The sequence below is a fragment of the Delphinus delphis genome, chromosome 19 (genome assembly GCF_949987515.2).
Source record: "Delphinus delphis chromosome 19, mDelDel1.2, whole genome shotgun sequence".
NCBI lineage: Eukaryota > Metazoa > Chordata > Mammalia > Artiodactyla > Delphinidae > Delphinus > Delphinus delphis.
In genome coordinates, this window is record NC_082701.1 from 30,661,311 (window position 1) to 30,680,540 (window position 19,230).

Sequence of the window (19,230 nt, forward strand, 5' to 3'; positions counted from 1 at the left end):
ATTCCCCAGGACGTGCCCCTTTTGTTGAGTTAAGGAGTGTGCACAGGGCAAAGATAAGGGGGCGTGGGGATGGTGGGAGACTCATACCTTAGCGTAGAGAGACTCCAGTGTTAAAATCTGGACTCATCCATTCTCTGTTTCCTACCCACCCTCAACCGTGGGTCCTTACCCATTAAGGAGTCTCCATGTTCCTCTGTCAAGGCAAGGACTTCCCCTTAGGTCATAGTACTCTGGTCCTCAGGGCAGAGGAAAGAACCTGTTGTTTCCACTCCCGAACCTGGCCAGGGTCCAGCACCACTCTCGAAAACTTCTGTTGGCCTTGAGGGGCTGTTTTCCTGCCTGCAGTCCCTGCAGAGAGGACGGCATAACTGGAAAGTTCTCCCTAGCCCCACGCCCTGCTGGAGATGCCTGGCCCTCATCCCCTCTTAGTCTGTCTTTCTGTTACCAGGTCCCAGGCTCCTTCTGTCTCCCTGGGGGTTTCCCACAACTCTTGTTATTTTCTGCTCTCCAACAATTTCACTTCTATGTCTCACTTCTGTGACATCTTCACCGTCAGGTTTGGCCGATGAGATCCTATAGCCCATGTTAATTCTGCTTTGCCTGAAATCAGGATTAACGTCATATTGCAAGAACTGGAAGTCTACTTGTAACAGAGAATTTAACTGTAATACTAGATGCACAAAAATAATAGAGCAATATCTTCCAAGTGCCAAAAAGAAAGAAATTTGGACTTGAGTTCTATATTTAGCCAAATTAACGGTCACACTACTGAAGTCTCCCACAGGGGAAGCACTTAATCCTGAACGCCAGGTGTTTCAAGGTCATCATTTCAATCTTTGGTAATGTTTGACCTCATATTTAGAAATCGAAATAAAACTAATCCAAAACCTCAGATTATATAAGTCAAATCAAAGTTTACTACTTTGCGGGGGGGGGGGGGGTTGAAGTGGAGGGAGAGATTATTAATTCTTTTGTGAAAAAATTATTATATTTTCCTGGTAAAACTCTCAAACAGAGGGGCATTGATTTTACAGTAAAGCCTCCACCTCCTCAGCCTTTTCCGTTCCATTCCCCAAAGGTAACCACTGTTAATAGGCTTCTGCGTCTGCTTCTAGAATGTTCTATGTATATTTAAAATACACGTGTGCGTGTGCGTGGCGTGTGTGTGTATGTGTGCTTTGCGCGAATTGCATTATGCTGTATATAGTGTTTTGTAACTAGCCCTTTTCCTTCAGCTGCGTATTTTTCTTTATTGCTACATATAGACCTCCCTCCTTAGTCTTAAAGCACCTGCATAAAACACCATTACGTGGATGTACCACAGTAGGGCAAAAATTTTTTGATGGACATTTGGCTTGTTTCTACTCTTTTGGTTGTTGCAAATGAGGCTGAAATGAAGACCCTTGTGCTTTCTGTTCTCCTAAGAATGCATCTGAAGGATAAATTCCTTCCTGGAAGTAGAATTGCTGAGTCAGAGCAAGTGTACATTTTGGATTTTAACTGACATTGCCAAACTGCCATTCCATGGCATGGAGCCAATCTACACGTATCTTTTCACATGCTGACTGGCACTGGCTTTATCAGCCCTTTTAAATTTTAACTAGTCTGTCCGATGGATAAAGATGCTGTTGAATTCTTTTACTTTGAGTTTCACTGCTTCTTAATTTTAGTGTTATTTTGTAGAACTTTGACTCATGGAAGCTTACCACCCATCCCACCCCCACCACCAATAACCACAAGTATAAAGGGGGTTAACTGAATAACCGTTAAACATTTGCATAGTCATGTAACTTAACTGTCTTTACCTTTACAATACTACCCTAAACAAATTTGGGAACCATTATTTGAAACTAACAAAAGCTTGAATGTTCACTCTTTAAAATGTTTTAATCTTGTTCAGTAAATAGGAAGTGCAACCTCTCTAGAACGGAGGGTTAAAAATGTCCAACGTTTTTCTGCTCTATGAATTTACCTTCTAAAGAGAACCGAAAGAAGCATACTAAATTTTTTTCTTTAAAAATACTTACCTTGGGGCTTCCCTGGTGGCGCACTGGTTAAGAATCCGCCTGCCAATGCAAGGGACATGTGTTCAAGCCCTGGTCCGGGAAGACCCCACATGCCGCGGAGCAACTAAGCCCATGCCCCATAACTACTGAGCCTGCACTCTAGAGCCCGCGAGCCACAGCTACTGAGCCTGAGTGCCACAACTACTGAAGCCTGTGCTCTAGAGCCCGCGAGCCACAACTACTGAGCCTGAGTGCCACAACTACTGAAGCCTGCGCGCCTAGAGCTCGTGCTCCGCAACAAGAGAAGCCACCACAGTGAGAAGCCTGTGCATCTCAACGAAGAGTAGCCCCCGCTCACCACAACTAGAGAAAGCTGCACGGAGCAACAAAGACCCAACGCAGCCAAAAACAAGTAAATAATTAATTTTTTAAAAGAATCCTTACCTTGAAAGCTTTTAAGGGAAAGAGAATGTTTATAAGATTTTACAAGTTCTGTGGAGAAACTTAAAGGCTAAATGTATATACATTTTCCAAAAAGAGAGTACTTAGGAATAAACCTAACAAGAGGGTAAAACAATAACACTTCAATGAAGACTATAAAAGTAGACAAATAAAATGGTACATTGTATTACTCAAGAATGTAAGCTCCGTGAGACCAAGTAATTTGTTAATTGCTATATCCCCAGTGCCAAGAACAGTGCTGGCACAGAGGTGCTCAGGAAATACATGTTGAATGGATGAATGTGCATGGATAGGAAGATTTAATATCATAAGATGCCAAATGTCACCAAATTTGTGTATAAATTGAATACAATATCAATAAAAATCTCAACTGGATTTCTCATGGAACTAGACACTCAAAAATTCACAAGAGAGAAAATATGTTAGAATGTTGAAGATTCTTTTGAAAAAGAAGAATGAGGAAGGAGAATTTATCTCACGAGAAATCAAAACATATTATAAAGTTGTGGCAACTGCAACGTTTAGGTATCGACATCGGAATTGACAGCTAGACTAGTAGATCAGTAGAATAGAATAATCTAGAAACACACACACGCATTTATGGTGAGTGATAAAAGTAGCATCTCAGCTCAGTGGAGAAATGACAGATTATTCAGTTAAAGGCACTGGGACAACTGGTTTTCCATTTGGAAAGAAATGAAGGTAGCTTGGTTTCTTACACTGTTCACACACACAAATTCCAAATGGTGATCTAAATGTGAAAAATCGAAGTATTCAGGTTTTAGAAGAATATACATGTGATTTTTGAAAAAGGGAAGATCCTCTTAAACAAGTCTGAAAAGGAAGATCCAAGAGGAAAAGATTGATTAATTTGACCGCCTCAAAATTAAGACCCTGTAAAAAACATAAATGAAAAGTGACAAGACTGGAAAAAAATATTAGCAACATACATGACAGACGACTGTTCATCCAGAACACACAATAACTTTTGCACTTCAGTAAAAAGAGTGATAATCAATAGGAAACTGGACAAGACCAAGCCCAGGAAATTTACAGAGGAGATAATATGCGTACAATGATGCACAATCTCACTCGTAATCAAGTAAATAAAAATTGAACCAATAATGTGATTCTAATCTTTGCCTATGAGAATTTTACCATTTGGAGGACAGTTTGGTGATATCTGTTAAAAATTTAAAATGCACAAAACCCATGACAGACTTCTCAATCTTTACCCAGGAGAACACGTGTGTGTGAACAAGGAGGCTCTTGCTGCATTGTTTTTAATAGTGAAAAATGGAAAAATGTCGGCTTCCATCAATAGAGGAAGGGTGGCATAGTGGAGGTATACCTCATCTGAAGAATACCGGGTAACAGTCAAAAAAGTGAGATAGTTCTCCAAGGAGCACATGATAACAGATCTGCGAGAGGTATTATTGAGTGAGAGAAGCATGCTGCTGAGCAATGTGTATAATGTGACATCATTTATGGAAAAATCTAGAAGAATATTTCCCACAGATCCATATGTATAAATGAATGTAAAGTAAAAAGGTTTGGAAGGACAAATACAAAAATGACAAAAGTGTTTATGTCTCAGGACTGGGGGAAAGGGACTGTAATTGGAAATGGTGTAATAACCTAATCTAGAGGGAGCTTGAAACTGACCTGTAATATTTTAATTTTATTCAAAAGATATCCAGGTATTAATTACCTGCCTAATTCTAAATTAACTTTTAAAACTTTAAAGAGAGAGAAAACAAAGACTTTGGACTGGGTGCAATTGGGGTGTTTGAGGAGTCACTGCCCCCATCCTCTCCCCAGCTTCCATAAGCCCCCTTCACTCCAACCACACACACACACACACACACACACACACACAGGAAATCTGGCTGTAATCCCAACTGAACTGTTTCCTAAACAGCATTAAGAAAGAACAAGCTGTTTTGCAAGCAGTAGCAGAGAGAGCCCGTTACCCCATAGACAGTTGGATTTCACCCTAGGAGTGGGGATGTTTGGGAAGGTAAATGGAGAGAAGGAGGGCAGTAGGTGTGGGTGGGTGGAGGGGCTCCCTCAAAGGGCTATAGTCATGAGGTGTAGCAGTCTCATCAGTGCCCTCCAGAGGCCACCCCCAGGATAGGGAGCTAGGGGGTAAGTTGTGGGACAAGGCTTGTCTGAAATATCTCCTCGGGCAGACATTCTCCTTCTGGTTATTCTGCGTGCTGAGAAGCCCTCTGAGCCTCAATTACACCTGAGCCAGACAAATAGGGCCTCGATGAGGGATCAACAGAGATACAGACTGGGCAGCCTTACAGTGGTCCCACCTGGGCCATTACTAATTGGTTGGAAACATCATAAAGAGCATCTCACATCATCACAGAGCATCTCAAACCTCTGCACACAAATGGAGACCCACAGCCCCTGCCCTGAGCCAAAGGCAGGTGGCTTGGGGATTATAAATCTTGAGAATTCTACCCCCTCCACATGCATAGAGAGTGAAGGGCATTTTAACGTCATCCTTTGAAAAGCCTTTAGTTTTTCATTCATTGCCTCAACACCACCCGTGAGAAATCAGGGCAGGTCTCTTGACGCCCATGAATCACTGCAACGCCTCCTGCCTGGCACATGGCCTCTGGGCCTGTCCCCTCAGTGCACATTCCACTTGGCAGCCAGTGAGCTTCCTAAAATGAACTCTGACCATGCACTTCAGGGCCTTCGTGGCTCCCTGGAGCCTTCAGGACAAGAACTTCTCAGGAGGTCAGCAAGAGCGTTGTGTCCTGGGCCTCTGCCTGCCGTATCAGCCTCATCCTGCCCCACCCTGTCCCCCATGGTGGAACTGTCTGGACGAAGCCCACCTGTGTCAAGGCTTTTGCTGTGTCATCCTCTGGGTCCAGAATGCTCTTCCTCCCTGTGTCCAACTTATAAACATTCTTCAAGACAGTCTCAAGCACCAATTCCTCAAAAAAGCCTTCTCTGATGCTCCCAAAGAGCCCTGCACAAGGTTGTTGGGCTGCCATCGGTCTGCATCCCCCTGTGCTCACGGAGGAAAGGGCCTTTGCTCAACGGAGGGCACCCAACGGCCAGCACAGTACCTGTCATGTGCGGGGGCTCGGTACCTACTCATTGAGCAAATGCCTGAGTGAAAGGTCAGCAATAAACCTGCAGAGGCCACTGGGTAAACAGCACTCATTTGTAAGTCAAGAGACCTGACAACTAGAGTTTTCTGAGCTGTGCCACACTGCTGCCCTAGGCAAAGTTATTTCCTTCCCAGACCTCCATCTTTCTCATCTGTGCTATGAGGAACTTGTATTAAATGTCTCTTACCTCTTGGGCTCTGACAATTCCCTTAAAAGAGTAAAGGAACACTAATCGTCAGAGTTGATGAGGGCGATGGGGAACAGGTGCTCCCACGCATGGCTGACGGGAGGGTGAAAGCCTTATAAACGTGGATACCCAAATATGCAGCAATTTTACCTCTAGGACTTTTTACCTAAGGAAATAACTGAAGATGCGACTAGAGATTTAACTCCATGGATAACGACCCTAGTACTGCTTATAACAGTGAAAATAGGAAATGACCCGAGTATCTAACGAGAGAGGATTAGTGAATAAAACATAGTATTTCATACCAAATATTACGCAGACATAGAAACGAAATAAATCTTTTTATTGACAGAGAGATGTCCAGGCTAAATTACGTATTAAAAGTAGATTGTAGGGGCTTCCCTGGTGGCACAGTGGTTAAGAATCCGGCTGCCAATGCAGGGGACACGGGTTCGAGCCCTGGTCTGGGAAGATCCCACGTGCTGCGGAGCAACTAAGTCCTTGTGTCACAACTACTGAGGCTGCGCTCTAGGGCCCGCGAGCCACAACTACCGAAGCCCGCACGCCTAGAGCCCGTGCTCCGCAACAGAGAGTAGCCCCCGCTTGCCGCAACTAGAGAAAGCCTGCGCACAGCAACGAAGACCCAACACAGCCAAAAATAAATAAATAAAATTAAAAAAAAAGTAGATTGTAAAATAATATTTAAAGTAATAGTAAATATTAAAAATAATATATATTTTTGGCCTCACCACGTGGCTTGTGGGATCTTAGTTCCCTGACCAGGGATTGAACCCGGGCCATGGCATGAAAGCGCCAAGTCCTAACCATTGGACTGCCAGGGAATTCCCCTAAAGTATGTTCTTATCACTGCTTAAAATACATATTATATCTACATATAGGATATAAAATTATGAAATGGGGTTATTGGTGAGTGGTGGGATTATGGGAAATTATTTTCCTTCCTGCTTCTTATTTATGTGAAGATGGCAAACCTGGAAAGAAAAAAAATTACACATAACCTCACCTGATTGTAAATATTTTATTTACTTATTCTATAACATTTCATGTATGGAAATAGATGTTACTTACAGGATGAAAAAAGAAGTATTTTCAAAAGCCTATACAATTCTAGAACCTGATTCACAAAGAGCCATTCGTCCAAGTTCACCCATAGCAAGTACCTGGCAGAACAAGGCTGGAAGAATGGCCTCCCCTCTCATGGGCCCCTGGACTCTGCTTCCTGGCAGATGACAGGATCACTGGGCACATTGGGAAGATGTCTCTGTCCCCTGTTCCTTGGCCAAGATGTGGTCTGGGCATAGAAGGCGAGAGTGAGTGCAGGAGGGTATCTGAAGGTAGGAGGTGTGGGTAGACCAAACAGGACATGGGGGCCACGGCTGGCACGTGCCCAGCCTGACGAAGGCACAGGGAGGTGGACAGACACAGTCATTAGTCGTAGGGTACCTTTTCCTGCTGCGGAATGGCAGTCCCTTGGCCAGTCTTCCCCAGGGCTTCTCCCTCTTCTATTTCAAAAGTTTAATGCAAATCCTAACGACACTGATCTTGTCCCTGGGAGGCACTGGGCTGTGTCACCCAACTGACCACTAACCACAACCAGCTCGCTTCTCTCCTCGTTCCTGAAATCTGGGGGCAGATGGTGGGGATGTTGGAGACAGCCCCCTACCAAAAGCCAAGAGGAAAGGGGATGAAGAGAGGGATAGAGGAAGTTAACCTTGGTCCTCAGCCCACGGCCCCCAGGGTCTTCTTTCCTGTGAAGCCCAACGGTCCCCAGCCAGATTTCCTGTCCCTTTAGCCTTCTCCAAGAATGGAGGGCTGCCCATCAAGGTTGGTCACAGGGGTCAGGTTACTGTTGGGGGTGGGGCAAGGTGCCCTGAGGCGGATCGGGCCATCATCACTCCAGGTCTCTCCTTCACCTTCTGTTTCCCATAATTCCTTAGGTTGTCAGTTCCTAACTTTTGTCCCTTTCAAAGGAACCTTGGAGACTCAGTTGAACCAGAATTTTGGAGGGGGTACGGTTAGTTGTCTGCGCCCCCTGGGGACAGCACTGGTCTAGGCACACAGTGGGGAGCTGAGAAACTCTGGGGGTGCTAAGTTCAAAGGCCGAAGACAGTTCTGGTCCCTCCTCTCCTGCCCGTATCACCCATATCAGAGAACTCTTTCTAAGCACCCCGGGCCCAGGCGGGGAGGAGAGAGAGTTCAGTCTCCAGGGGCGGGCCTCATCTGCCCTGCCCCTCCCCCAGCTTGGAGGACATAAAAGCCCAGATTTAGCTAAGAGGTGATGTCACTGCCGCTGGAGCACGGGAACTTTGGAGGTAGGGCCCTGGACTCCGTCTGTTGGCAGAACCCACTGAGGGGGCACTGGGGGGTGACGGTGGGAGTGAGGGGCCTGGGAGGAGAGGGACATGGGGCTCTCTTCTCCCTAAATGCCCTGTGGGCTTTGGACACTTACTGGGCTTGGGGTCTTGCTGCAGAGATGAAGCTGCCCCTGGGCCTAGCAGGACTCCTGGTCATTCTAGCCATGCCCCAGCCTTCTGAGGGTGCCGCCCCAGGTAACAGTTCAGAAGGAAGGGAAAAGCTGGTGTGTTGGGGGAGGTTCTGAGTCCCCGGGATGCCTTTCCTCAGTGTAAGTCACCCGGGCTCTAGGGCCTGATGGGGGCTTTGGGCCCATTCCTGACCTCGTGACCCCTGTTCTGGGCAGCTGTCCTGGGGGAAGTGGAGACCTCAGTGGTGCTGACCTGCATGGAGGAGGCCAAGCGGCTAGTGGACAAAGCCTACAAGGAGCGGCGGGAAAGGTGGGGCGCCGGGGTACGGCGTGGCTCTGGGCAAGGCTGTCTCAGGCCTTTCAGAGAAGGAACAGACAGTGGGGAATTTGTGGCTGGGCGTGGGGCCCTCTGTCTGTCAGTCTTTTTTTTTTTTTTTTGCGGTACGCGGGCCTCTCACTGTTGTGGCCTCTCCCGTTGCGGAGCACAGGCTCCGGACGCGCAGGCTCAGCGGCCATGGCTCATGGGCCCAGCCGCTCCGCGGCATGTGGGATCCTCCCGGACTGGGGCACGAACCCGTGTCCCCTGCATCGGCAGGCGGACTCTCAATCACTGCGCCACCAGGGAAGCCCTGTCAGTCTTTTTATCTCTGGGTGCGAGAACATTTTCCAAACCATGCCTCCCGTGGCCTGGCCTCTGGGCACCCAGGTCCAAACCCCGTTTAAAAAGAGAAACCTGCTTCCTAACTGTGGGTCTGTCTACACTGTCCTCTGTGTCCAGAACCCTGGGCTGGGGCTGTGCTGAGTGTCTCTGCCTCCCTTCTCTGGCCCTCCCTCCTCCCTCCCCCAAGCAGCATCAAGCGGCGGCTTCACAGTGGCTCGGCCAGCCCCATGGACCTCCTGTCCTACTTCAAGCAGCCAGTGGCAGCCACCAGGACAGCTGTGAGGGCAGCTGACTACCTGCACGTGGCCCTAGGCCTGCTGGAGAGGAAGCTGCGGCCCCTGTGGCCAGGCCGCTTCAATGTCACGGGTACCATTCCCTCTACATCCCCAGACCCTCGCTCAATCCCAGTGGCTCCCCCAACCCCTCTTTCCAGGGGGTCTCAGCAGGCATCCTAGCGTCCCCTCCATGTCCTCACATCACACCCCCTAACCGAGGCTCCCCAGCAGAGGATAGAAAATAGGGTCTCAGCTCCCACTCGCCCCCTACTTTCCCGGCCCCGCAGACGTGCTGACACCTGCCCAGCTGAATCTGCTGTCCAAGACTAGCGGCTGCGCCTACCAGGACCTGGGGGTGAGGTGCCCAGAGGAGGACCAGTACCGAACCATCACCGGGCAGTGCAACAACAGGTGCGGCCGCTGGGGACCTCCCCTCGGCGGGCGGGTGGTGGCTAGAGGAGGGTGGTCCCGGCCACATGGCGTCAGCGCCCTGTTCCCCCACCCCTGCAGGCGCAGCCCCACGCTAGGGGCCTCCAACCGCGCCTTTGCGCGCTGGCTGCCGGCGGAGTACGAGGATGGCTTCTCCCTGCCCTTCGGCTGGACGCCCGGGGTCAAGCGCAACGGCTTCCCGGTGCCCCTGGTGAGCCCTGGCCCGCGGAGTGGGAGAGGCCCGGCCGAGGCCAGGGCCCCTGACTCCCCGTGTCCCGCAGGCTCGCGCCGTCTCGAACGACATCGTGCGCTTCCCCACGGAGAACCTGACCCCGGACCAGGAGCGCTCGCTCATGTTCATGCAGTGGGGCCAGCTGCTCGACCACGACCTCGACTTCACCCCCGAGCCAGCCGCCCGTGTCTCCTTCCTCACTGGCATCAACTGCGAGACCAGCTGCCTGCAGCAGCCTCCCTGCTTCCCGCTCAAGGTACTCCCTCCCTGCCCCACCGGCCAGCCTGCCGGGTCGCGGGAGGGGCAGCGTTCCCGGAAGGGAACACCTCCCTCCCTGCCCAGCCTTCCTTCCCTGGCTCCCAGCAAGACTGGCCCTGAGCCCCCATCCCCCGCCACTCTGGGCTAGGGACCTTCCCACCGTCCCTCAAACCTCTGTGTGCAGGTGCCGGGGGCTCAGTCCTCCTCCCTCCCCACTCACGGGCTCCCTCTCCCCAAGCCCACATCACACAGAGGCTGGGTTTTGGGGTTGGAGCAGGGCTGAGAGTGGGCTGGTTGGTCGAGGCACGTGCAGAGTAGGTAGACGAGGGGAGAAAGAAGGAAGGAGGATCCGAGAGAGAGGGAGAGAGACACAGGGGCCAAAGGGAGAGAGACACAGGGGCCAGAGTGAGAGAGAGGAAGGGGAAAGGGAGAGGAGGCCCCCGGAGAGTGTAGAGACCAGATCTAGAGAACAGAGGAGGGAGGAGCAGAGACAGAAAAGAGGAGAGAAAGGAGGTTTGGGGGGAGGGGTCAGAGGACTGGCCACACCCCCTTCAGCGGGCCCCACATCCCCCACGCCAGCATCCTACTCGTCACCCCTCCAGCGTGGAGGCGCTCTGCTGGTGGAAACTCAGGCTGATCCCCTGGGGGCCTTGAGACGCCTTCCTGCCGGCCGAGGGGGCCGAGGAGCTCCATTTTAGTATCTGGGTTGCCCCCTCTGGTCCTGGGCTCTAGGCTGCTTCCGAGGTGGGAATTAAGGCCTTCAGGAGGGTGGGCGGGGGAAAGCCACTCCTGATCTCTGTCCCTGTCCTCGGCGCGCCCGCCGGGCCTCTCTCTGTGCCGCAGATCCCGCCCGATGACCCCCGCATCAAGAACCAACGCGACTGCATCCCTTTCTTCCGCTCCAGCCCGGCCTGCAAAGGGAGCAACATCACCGTCCGCAACCAGATCAATGCGCTCACCTCCTTCGTGGACGCCAGCATGGTGTATGGCAGCGAGGACCCCTTGGCCATGAAGCTGCGCAACCTGACCAACCAGCTGGGGCTGCTGGCCGTCAACACCCGCTTCCATGACAACGGTCGGGCCCTGCTGCCCTTTGACAACCTGCACGATGACCCGTGCCTGCTCACCAACCGCACCGCGAACATCCCCTGCTTCCTGGCAGGTCAGTCTTGGGCAGGGACTTGGGCTGACGCACGGGCGCCCCCTACCGGAGCCACAGCGGGCCCGTTTGAGAGCCCCTTGTGGGTTTGCATTTAGAGAGACTGTCCTCATCAACTTCATGATATTAATCCAGTTGCCTTGGTAACAAGTTGGATGGAGCCAGAGAGGCGAAACAGAAACAAAACCCCAAACCAACAAAAACAATAACCCCAGACCTAAGAAGGAGACTCAGGGCTGGCCAAGGAGCGAGCCTCTGTCCATCTGTTCAGCCCTTTCTCGGTCGCTCTCTTTCCCTCTGGACTCTGGGAGAGAGGAAAGTTGAGTCCTCCAGGAACAGGGAACTGAAGGGACAGAGAGCAACATGGCACCCTCACCCTCTAGAATCACAGTATCCAATATGGTAGCCACTAGCCACACATGGCTATTTTCATTTACGTGTAAGTTAATTTAAATGAACTTAAATTAAAAACAAGATTCCTCCACTGCGCTAGCTACATTTCAAATGCTCAACAGCCTCGTAGGCTAGTGGCTTCCATATAGGACAGCTCAAATGTAGAACATTTCCATCTTCATGTTCTATTGGACAGAGCTGCTCCAGCACATCACCGCCTATCCACCTTGATTCCCTGTAATGAGAGAGGGTGGGATTTTCGATTTAAACAGCTGGCATTCCTGTGGATGTGGTTGGGGCAATGATGGTGGTAGTGCCCAGAAATTTTACACTTTTACGTTTAAACCCAACAGTGGGTCTGAGGCCTTTCTTTCTCCACCTCCTGGTGGCTCCTGATGGGTGGGCCCTGGGGAGGAGAATCAAGGTCAGCACCAGTGTGGGCTTTTCTGGGCTAATGGGGGAAGAGCAGCACTCCTTGGCCTCCTCATGGGGTTGAGCCACATGTTCCCAGCCTGGATGGTCATGACCTCTGTCAGGTTGTGGGAAGAAAAGCTGCTCTCAGAGAATATCCTTCTCGACAAACTTTAGAGCTGTGGAGGACTGAACCCAGGGTCCTGCAGAAATGGGCTTGGCCCTAACCCTCTGGTACTTCCAGAGCAGGTTTAGGGGAGGACTTGAGGGATCAGAGGGTCACACTTCATTCTTTTGCACAGTCTCAGGGGTGGACTTCAAACATCCTGTGCCCTGGCTCCCTGCCCTGAGTAGGCTGCACAATTAGCATGCAGTAAGGTGCAGATGGCAGTTCTGAACAGATGGTACTGGCTTTCTAGAGTCCTGTGTTAAGAAGGATTCTGAGGTTGCATCCAATTTTAGCAGGAGAGAGGGCTGTGATCATTCACTGTGTCTCACATGGACAGGAAAATAGGGAGAGCCAACGTGCATGCTACTTTCTGGCCTTCCCTGAATCAAGAGAATAAGTCAATCAAGCTGTATTCATGGATCTCCTATTTTGTACCAGGCACTGTGTTAAACCCCATGTGTCTAGGTATACATTGGGTGGGAGGGTCAGATACAAAAAGGCATAAGCCATGGTCCTTGTCCTCAAGGTGCTACCAGTCTCAGGTGTGGGAAGGTGGCAAGTCTTGTGTCAGATCTGGTGCTTAGTGAATGAGCATCTCTGACCAGCAGTGCCACTAAAGAGAGGAAGAGCTATTATGGTGGACCAGGGCATCAAGGCAGGCTTCCTAGAGGAGGTGTAAACTGAGCATGGCGTGGAAAGATGGGTGCAGAGGAGGGCTGGGTAGGGGGCATTTGAGGCCTTGGCTTGGGAGAGAGTTTCAGTGGAGCAAGTCCTTTCTGGGAGGGAGGTCTTAGGAATGACAGTAGCTCTTGCTTCCCCAAGGGGACAGCCGCTCAAGTGAGATGCCTGAGCTCACCTCCATGCACACACTCTTTCTGCGGGAGCACAACCGGCTGGCCACAGAGCTCAAGCGCCTGAACCCCTGCTGGAATGGAGAGAAGCTCTATCAGGAAGCCCGAAAGATCGTGGGAGCCATGGTCCAGGTAGGCGGTCCTGCGCGTCAGTGATGCCAGGGGTCGGCAGACTTGGGATCCAGACATGCCTTTGCCACATCTTATCAGTGCAAATTAACCCTCATGAGCTTCAGTTTCTTCATCCATGATACTGTAAGGATTAAAGGACACATATGAAAATACCTGGCAGATACTAAGCACCTGACAAGGGTCACTTGCCTTCCAACGCCTCTTTCCCAGGCTTGCTGACCTTTCTACTGATACTTTCCTGTCCCCCAGGAATGGTACTGGGAGGTTTAAACAGGTGGTTCTAAAGTGCCTGGCGCACAGTAGCTGTTCAGTAAATGCTTCTCCTTTCCTTCATCTCATCATCACCCTTGGCTCCTTTGCACACCTTCTCTTCTTTAGAGCTCTATCACAGGTCACCTGCTCTCCTTATCCTCGCTTATCCATGGGGGGGTGTTCTCTGAACTTTTTTTGAAATGTTTAAATGCTTTATTTATTTATTTATTGGCCGCACTACATGGCTTGCGGAATCTTAGTTCCCCGACCAGGGATTGAACTCGTGCCCCCTGCAGTGGAAGCAGAGGGTCCTAACCACTGGACCTCCAGGGGATTTCCTTTCTCCCAACTTTTGATGCTCCAGCATCCCCATTGTCTCCCCAAGACATAAACACACACACACACACACACACACACACACACACACACACACGCACGCACATGCACACCCCTTGTTAATACTCCTTGACCCTGGAGGAGAGAGAGTTGCTGGAGCTGAGGATGAGTTTTCAATTTGTACTAAGAAAGTGAGATTCATTTAAACCTCAGAGGAAATTCCAGAGTCTAGAATCTAGAGTGGGACTGTTCCATCTCTTTTCTTTTCACTGGGAGAAAGCATCTAGGGTGGCCCTTTTCCATTTTGCTTCCCCTCCTCCTACAGGCAATATATTGAACCCTACTGTGAGCCAGGCACTTGCTGGGCACTGAGTAATTTCAAGAGAAATGAGACACCACCCTTGCCCTCAAGGAGCTAATAAGTTTGTAGGAGAAATGGGACCATGGGTAACAAAGCCAAGGGAGCTACTGCAAGGAGTAACAAAGCCCTTTTTTTATGTAATACTTTAGGGCAGAGAGCAGCATAATTACCCGTAATTTACATTTGAGGAACTGGGGCTCAGAGAGGTTAATAACTGGCCCAAGGGCACACAGCAGGCAAGCACTAGAGCTCTGTTTATGCCATGCGGTGCCACTCTGTGAGACTCAGCTCTAGTGCTGTGGGAGGCAAATCTCTGGCCTTATACGAGGGAGGGATCCCCTGAGTCAGGAGCAGGTGAAGAATCTGCTGGGCGGGATGAGTGGAGAGGCTGCTCTGCGTGACTTTTCTTTAGATCATCACTTACCGAGATTACTTGCCCCTGGTGCTGGGGCCGGAGGCCATGAGGAAGTACCTGCCCGAGTACCGCTCCTACAATGACTCGGTGGACCCGCGCATCGCCAACGTCTTCACCAACGCCTTCCGCTATGGCCACACCCTCATCCAGCCCTTCATGTTCCGCCTGAACGATCAGTACCAGCCTATGCAGCCCAACCCTCGTGTTCCGCTCAGCAAGGTCTTTTTTGCCAGCTGGAGGGTTGTGCTGGAAGGTGAGCGGGACCTAAGCCAGGAGTGAGTTAGCTGGCAGCCGAGGGTGGGATGGGGGTGGGCTTCGTCACAGGGAACTAGGGTGGACCAGATCCTCTTTCCTTCCATCTTTGGGGATCTGATCTGACTCTCCAGCCTCTGACTTTCAAGCAGAGCTCACCTGACTCTGGTGAACTCTGGTGGAGATGGCTTGTAGGAGCTGGCTCCTTCCTGTGTGTTGTACTGAATAATCCTCAGTGACCCAGGAGGCCAGGGGCTGGGAGCACCTGAGCCTTGCCAGTCTGAATGGCATTACCCCCCGAGACCTCAAAGCCTCAGTGAGGACCTGCCCGCTGGGGACACCTTGGCACCAGAGCCGCACATGCCCAGCCCTGTTCTGCAATCCCCCCGGTTCTGCCTGACTCTGGTCTGAGCTCTGATACCGAGCCAGATCCTTCCCCCAACCTTGCTCCTCTCGCCCCAGGTGGCATCGACCCCATCCTCCGGGGCCTCATGGCCACCCCTGCGAAGCTGAATCTGCAGAACCAAATCGCGGTGGATGAGATCCGGGAGCGGCTGTTTGAGCAGGTCATGAGGATCGGGCTGGACCTGCCCGCTCTAAACATGCAGCGCAGCCGGGACCACGGCCTCCCAGGTGAGGGCCCCGCCCCTCCCCACCTCCCACTCCAGGGCCTGCCCTCTCCAGTGCCCCCAGCTGCCCAGGGCTCCCCCGAACCCCCAGAACGTTGCTCTTAGGATGCGGTCTGAGGTCAGGCCCCTACCTCTCCCTGGGCCCATCTGCCCCATTTCCAGCACCTCCCACCTCCTTTGTGTTGCTGTAACCCTCCAACTTAGAGCATCATCGTAATAACCACAAGCCCCTGCCCACAGTCTCAAAATCTGTCTCCATCTCATTTCACTTTGCTTCATTTTACATGAATTCTGAGGGGAAGAGATTATTATCACCTCCATTTTACTGATGAGGAAACCGAGGCTTGGAGAAATTCAGAATCTGCCCAGGTTCTCCAGCCACGTCCATGACAGAGCTGGAATGGGAGCCCAGATCAGCCTCACGCCACGCCCGTGCCTGTGTCATAGGACAGCTGGTGTGGCCGATCCTTCTAGACACACTGCACCCATCACGGGTCTGAGATCTCCACAGGGGGCCGGGAGATGCCAGCAGGAGTTATGGCGATTGAGGATTTACCGTAGGGTGGGAGGACAGGGGAGAAAGAGAGGCTCCTGGAGAGACCCAGCTGTCCCCAGGCCCCTGGAGAGGCCGCAGGGTTCCCTGTGGGGTTTATAGCCTGGTGGCAGCCCCTCTGTGTCCTCCCCTCCCTCAGGTACCTCAGTACATGGCCTCGCTGTGTTGGGAAGGTGGCCTTTCTGGGACCCACCCACGGGCGTCTCTCCCCTCCCCCCATACAGGCTACAATGCCTGGAGGCGCTTCTGCGGGCTTCCGCAGCCCAGCACGGTGGGCGAGCTGGGCACGGTCCTGAAGAACCTGGACCTAGCGAGGAAGCTGATGGACCAGTACGGCACGCCCAACAACATCGACACCTGGATGGGTGGTGTGGCCGAGCCCCTGAACAGCAAAGGCCGCGTGGGCCTGCTGCTCGCCTGCCTCATCGGGACCCAGTTCAGGAAGCTCCGCGATGGCGATCGGTGAGGACGGAGGCCGAGGGGCTCGGGCCCGCTGCGCGGCGGTGGGCCTGTCCCTTACCCTCGGGGGCCCCAGCTTCCTCCTGCTAGAAGGAGTGCGTTCTGGGGAGCCTCAGGGTCATCCCTAATGCGCCCTGAATCTGTTGGGGGCGCAGCAAGGAGGCACCTGGACCCCTGGTTGTAAAGGAGGGAAGAGAGAAAATGCCACTCGTAGTCACTTCTTCTCCGGGTCCCGGGCACCGCCGATCTCTGTTGAAAGGTCCCATCCTCGCTTTCCCACGGCTGCTCCTGGGGTCCTGACATCTATCACACCCAGTTCTACCCTAGCCTGAATCGCGCCTTTGGGATCATTCTTAAAAGGTGTCCCACTCCAGGTGGACAAATTATAAACCACCCCCAAGGGCCTTTCTCCCCACGTGGATGTAGCCCTGGCTACATTGTGAATGAGTGGGGGCCTGGCTCCTGGTCTGTCATCAGCGGTGCCCGGAGGCTGCTGGGGTGTGGGTGGGGGAGGCAGCTGGGCAGCTGTGAGTGGGGCTCTATTTGTTTGAACCTCCCTGGGCTGCCTGAGGGCCTGGAGCTCCCCCGTGCTGTGGGGCCGGTGTCTGCCATGGTCCTCTGTCATCCGGGAGCATCTCCAGCCAGTGGATGCCCTCCCGGCCCAGGAGGGCCTCAGGCATGATGGCCAGCGGTGTTCCCGTGCAGGTTTTGGTGGCAGAACAAGGGCGTGTTCAGCCCGCAGCAACAGCAGGCCCTGGCCAAGATCTCCTTGCCCCGCATCATCTGTGACAACACAGGCATCACCGTCGTGTCCAAGAACAACATCTTCGAGTCCAACACGTTCCCTCGGGACTTTGTCAACTGCAGTGCACTCCCTGCATTGGACTTGGGTTCCTGGAGGGACAGGGACTAGAGGCTGGGTAAGGGGGTGCAGTGGTGAGGTGAAGGTTGGGCATACCTGGGCTGGCCAATTGGAACCACAGAGATCTCCCTTCCCTAGGTGGGCCCATCCCTGTTCTGGGTGCCAGCCAGAAAAACCAATGACTAGACATTCATTCATGTGTGTGTGTGTGTGTGTGTGTACGTGCGCAATGAATATAAATTGCATTTTGTGTGTGTGTGTGAACATGGGTAGTATTTTGTGTGCATTGGGTTCAAATCCTGCCTCTGCAGCTCACCAGCTATGTGACCTTGAACAAGTTCCTCAACCTTTGCTAAGCCTGAATTTTCTTCTCTGTAAATAACAGCTATCACGGCTCCTTAGAAGGTCCATTTGCATTCTCTAGTACTCGGTTTATTGAGCACTTACTACCTGCCAGGCACTGTGCTAGGCATGGGAAACATACAGAAAAAGTCAGACACCATTTCTGCCCTCACGGAGCTTATACCTTGAGAGGGTCCGGGTAGCAGAGGTGAACCAGCGACCCCGGAGGAGTGGCTAGTAGCAGTGGGACTGTGGGTGGTGGTTGAGTTATGGGCCCGTGCGAGCCAGGCTCAGTCCCTGGCTGCCCTTTGTCTTCCTTACTCTCTTCTCTTGCTTTTTCACAGGAGCCTGCCTGGAGAGGGACTGGGGCCCACTGGCCCTTTTGTACCATTTGTTTGTACCTGATGATTATGAGAATAAAACATCACTGATGGGGATCTTTGCTGTGTCTGCAGTGGGGCTGGACCCTCAGCATGAGGCTTGCTCTGGGCTCTGAACTTGAACCAGGGGGGTCAGTGTTTCAGGGCCCTTTCTGAACTGGGGGTCAGGACATCCAGGAGTCCTCCTTTGGCCGATTCGTACGTGGAAGGCAGTCAGCTCTTAGAAGCCTAGGGGCCAGGCCAAACCAAGCAGACCCTCTTCGCTCACCTTCCCCGGGGAACAGGAATTGTGGTCCCCAAGCCCTTCTGTTCGTGCATTGCTCTGGGAAGTATTTGCTATGTGCTCACTCTGTGTCAGGCCGGGAAATAGAGGGGACACACACTTTTACTGCAGGAGAGGAAGAGCAGAGGGGTGATGGGAAGGTAGTTCCCTCCCCAGATAACAAGGCATCTCTGGATCCTGCATCCCTGCAGCTGGCACAGTGGTTCGGAGGCCCTAGGACAGCAGACTCCTTCTCATTCTTGCCTTCACGGGGCCAGGTTCCCAGACTGCGACAGCAGGCTGGGCTGAGGGAGGGGAAGGCGCATGCTTCCCTAATAAACTTGCCTGGAACTTAATCCCTCTGATTGGTAGATTCCCTCCCTGTTCCCTCCCTTCTTCCCACATTTGGGGAGGGGCACCCACAGCTGGAGCCTGAAAGCATGCAGGATGCTGGGGGCCCATGCCCATAGGAGCCCCCGGCACGTCACCCTAGCAGGATAAATACTACTCAGCTCCGTTTCACTGATGACAAGAGGGGTGTTCAGTGAGGTTAAGGGCCTCATCTGAGGCCTCAGAGAAGAGGGTGCCAGAGTCAGGGCTGCAGCCCAGGCCTTGTGGCTCCTGGGCTTTTCCCACAGGATGGCTAAGTGCCTCCCACCCCTGCCCCGCCAGTCAGGGGATCTGGAGGCCCCGGCTGGGCTGACCTTACCCAGGAAGGTCATTTTAAAACAACTCATGAATATGTATTGGGTGGCAGCGCTAGCCATGTTCTGGAGCTGCCCGTCAAAGGCCCCGCAGCCTCCAAGGACTGGCCTAGAAGAAGAGGGTATTTCCCTGAAGGGCCCCAGGAAGGGAAATTAACTTT

The 19,230-nt window shown here is 52.2% G+C and overlaps 1 protein-coding gene across 1 annotated transcript; it reads left to right on the forward strand.

Annotated features, from left to right (window-relative positions):
• Nucleotides 1–8,109: 8,109 nt before the first annotated feature.
• MPO (myeloperoxidase) lies at nucleotides 8,110–18,152 on the forward strand. Its single transcript, XM_059998229.1, has 14 exons — nucleotides 8,110–8,122; nucleotides 8,282–8,359; nucleotides 8,509–8,602; nucleotides 9,144–9,319; nucleotides 9,516–9,639; nucleotides 9,739–9,868; nucleotides 9,939–10,145; nucleotides 10,991–11,309; nucleotides 13,102–13,262; nucleotides 14,624–14,879; nucleotides 15,341–15,511; nucleotides 16,285–16,522; nucleotides 17,225–17,439; nucleotides 18,068–18,152. Exons 2-13 carry the CDS (start codon nucleotides 8,284–8,286, stop codon nucleotides 17,430–17,432), a joined length of 2,160 nt encoding a protein of 719 aa, XP_059854212.1. The 5' UTR covers nucleotides 8,110–8,122; nucleotides 8,282–8,283; the 3' UTR covers nucleotides 17,433–17,439; nucleotides 18,068–18,152.
• The last annotated feature ends 1,078 nt before the right edge of the window (nucleotides 18,153–19,230 follow it).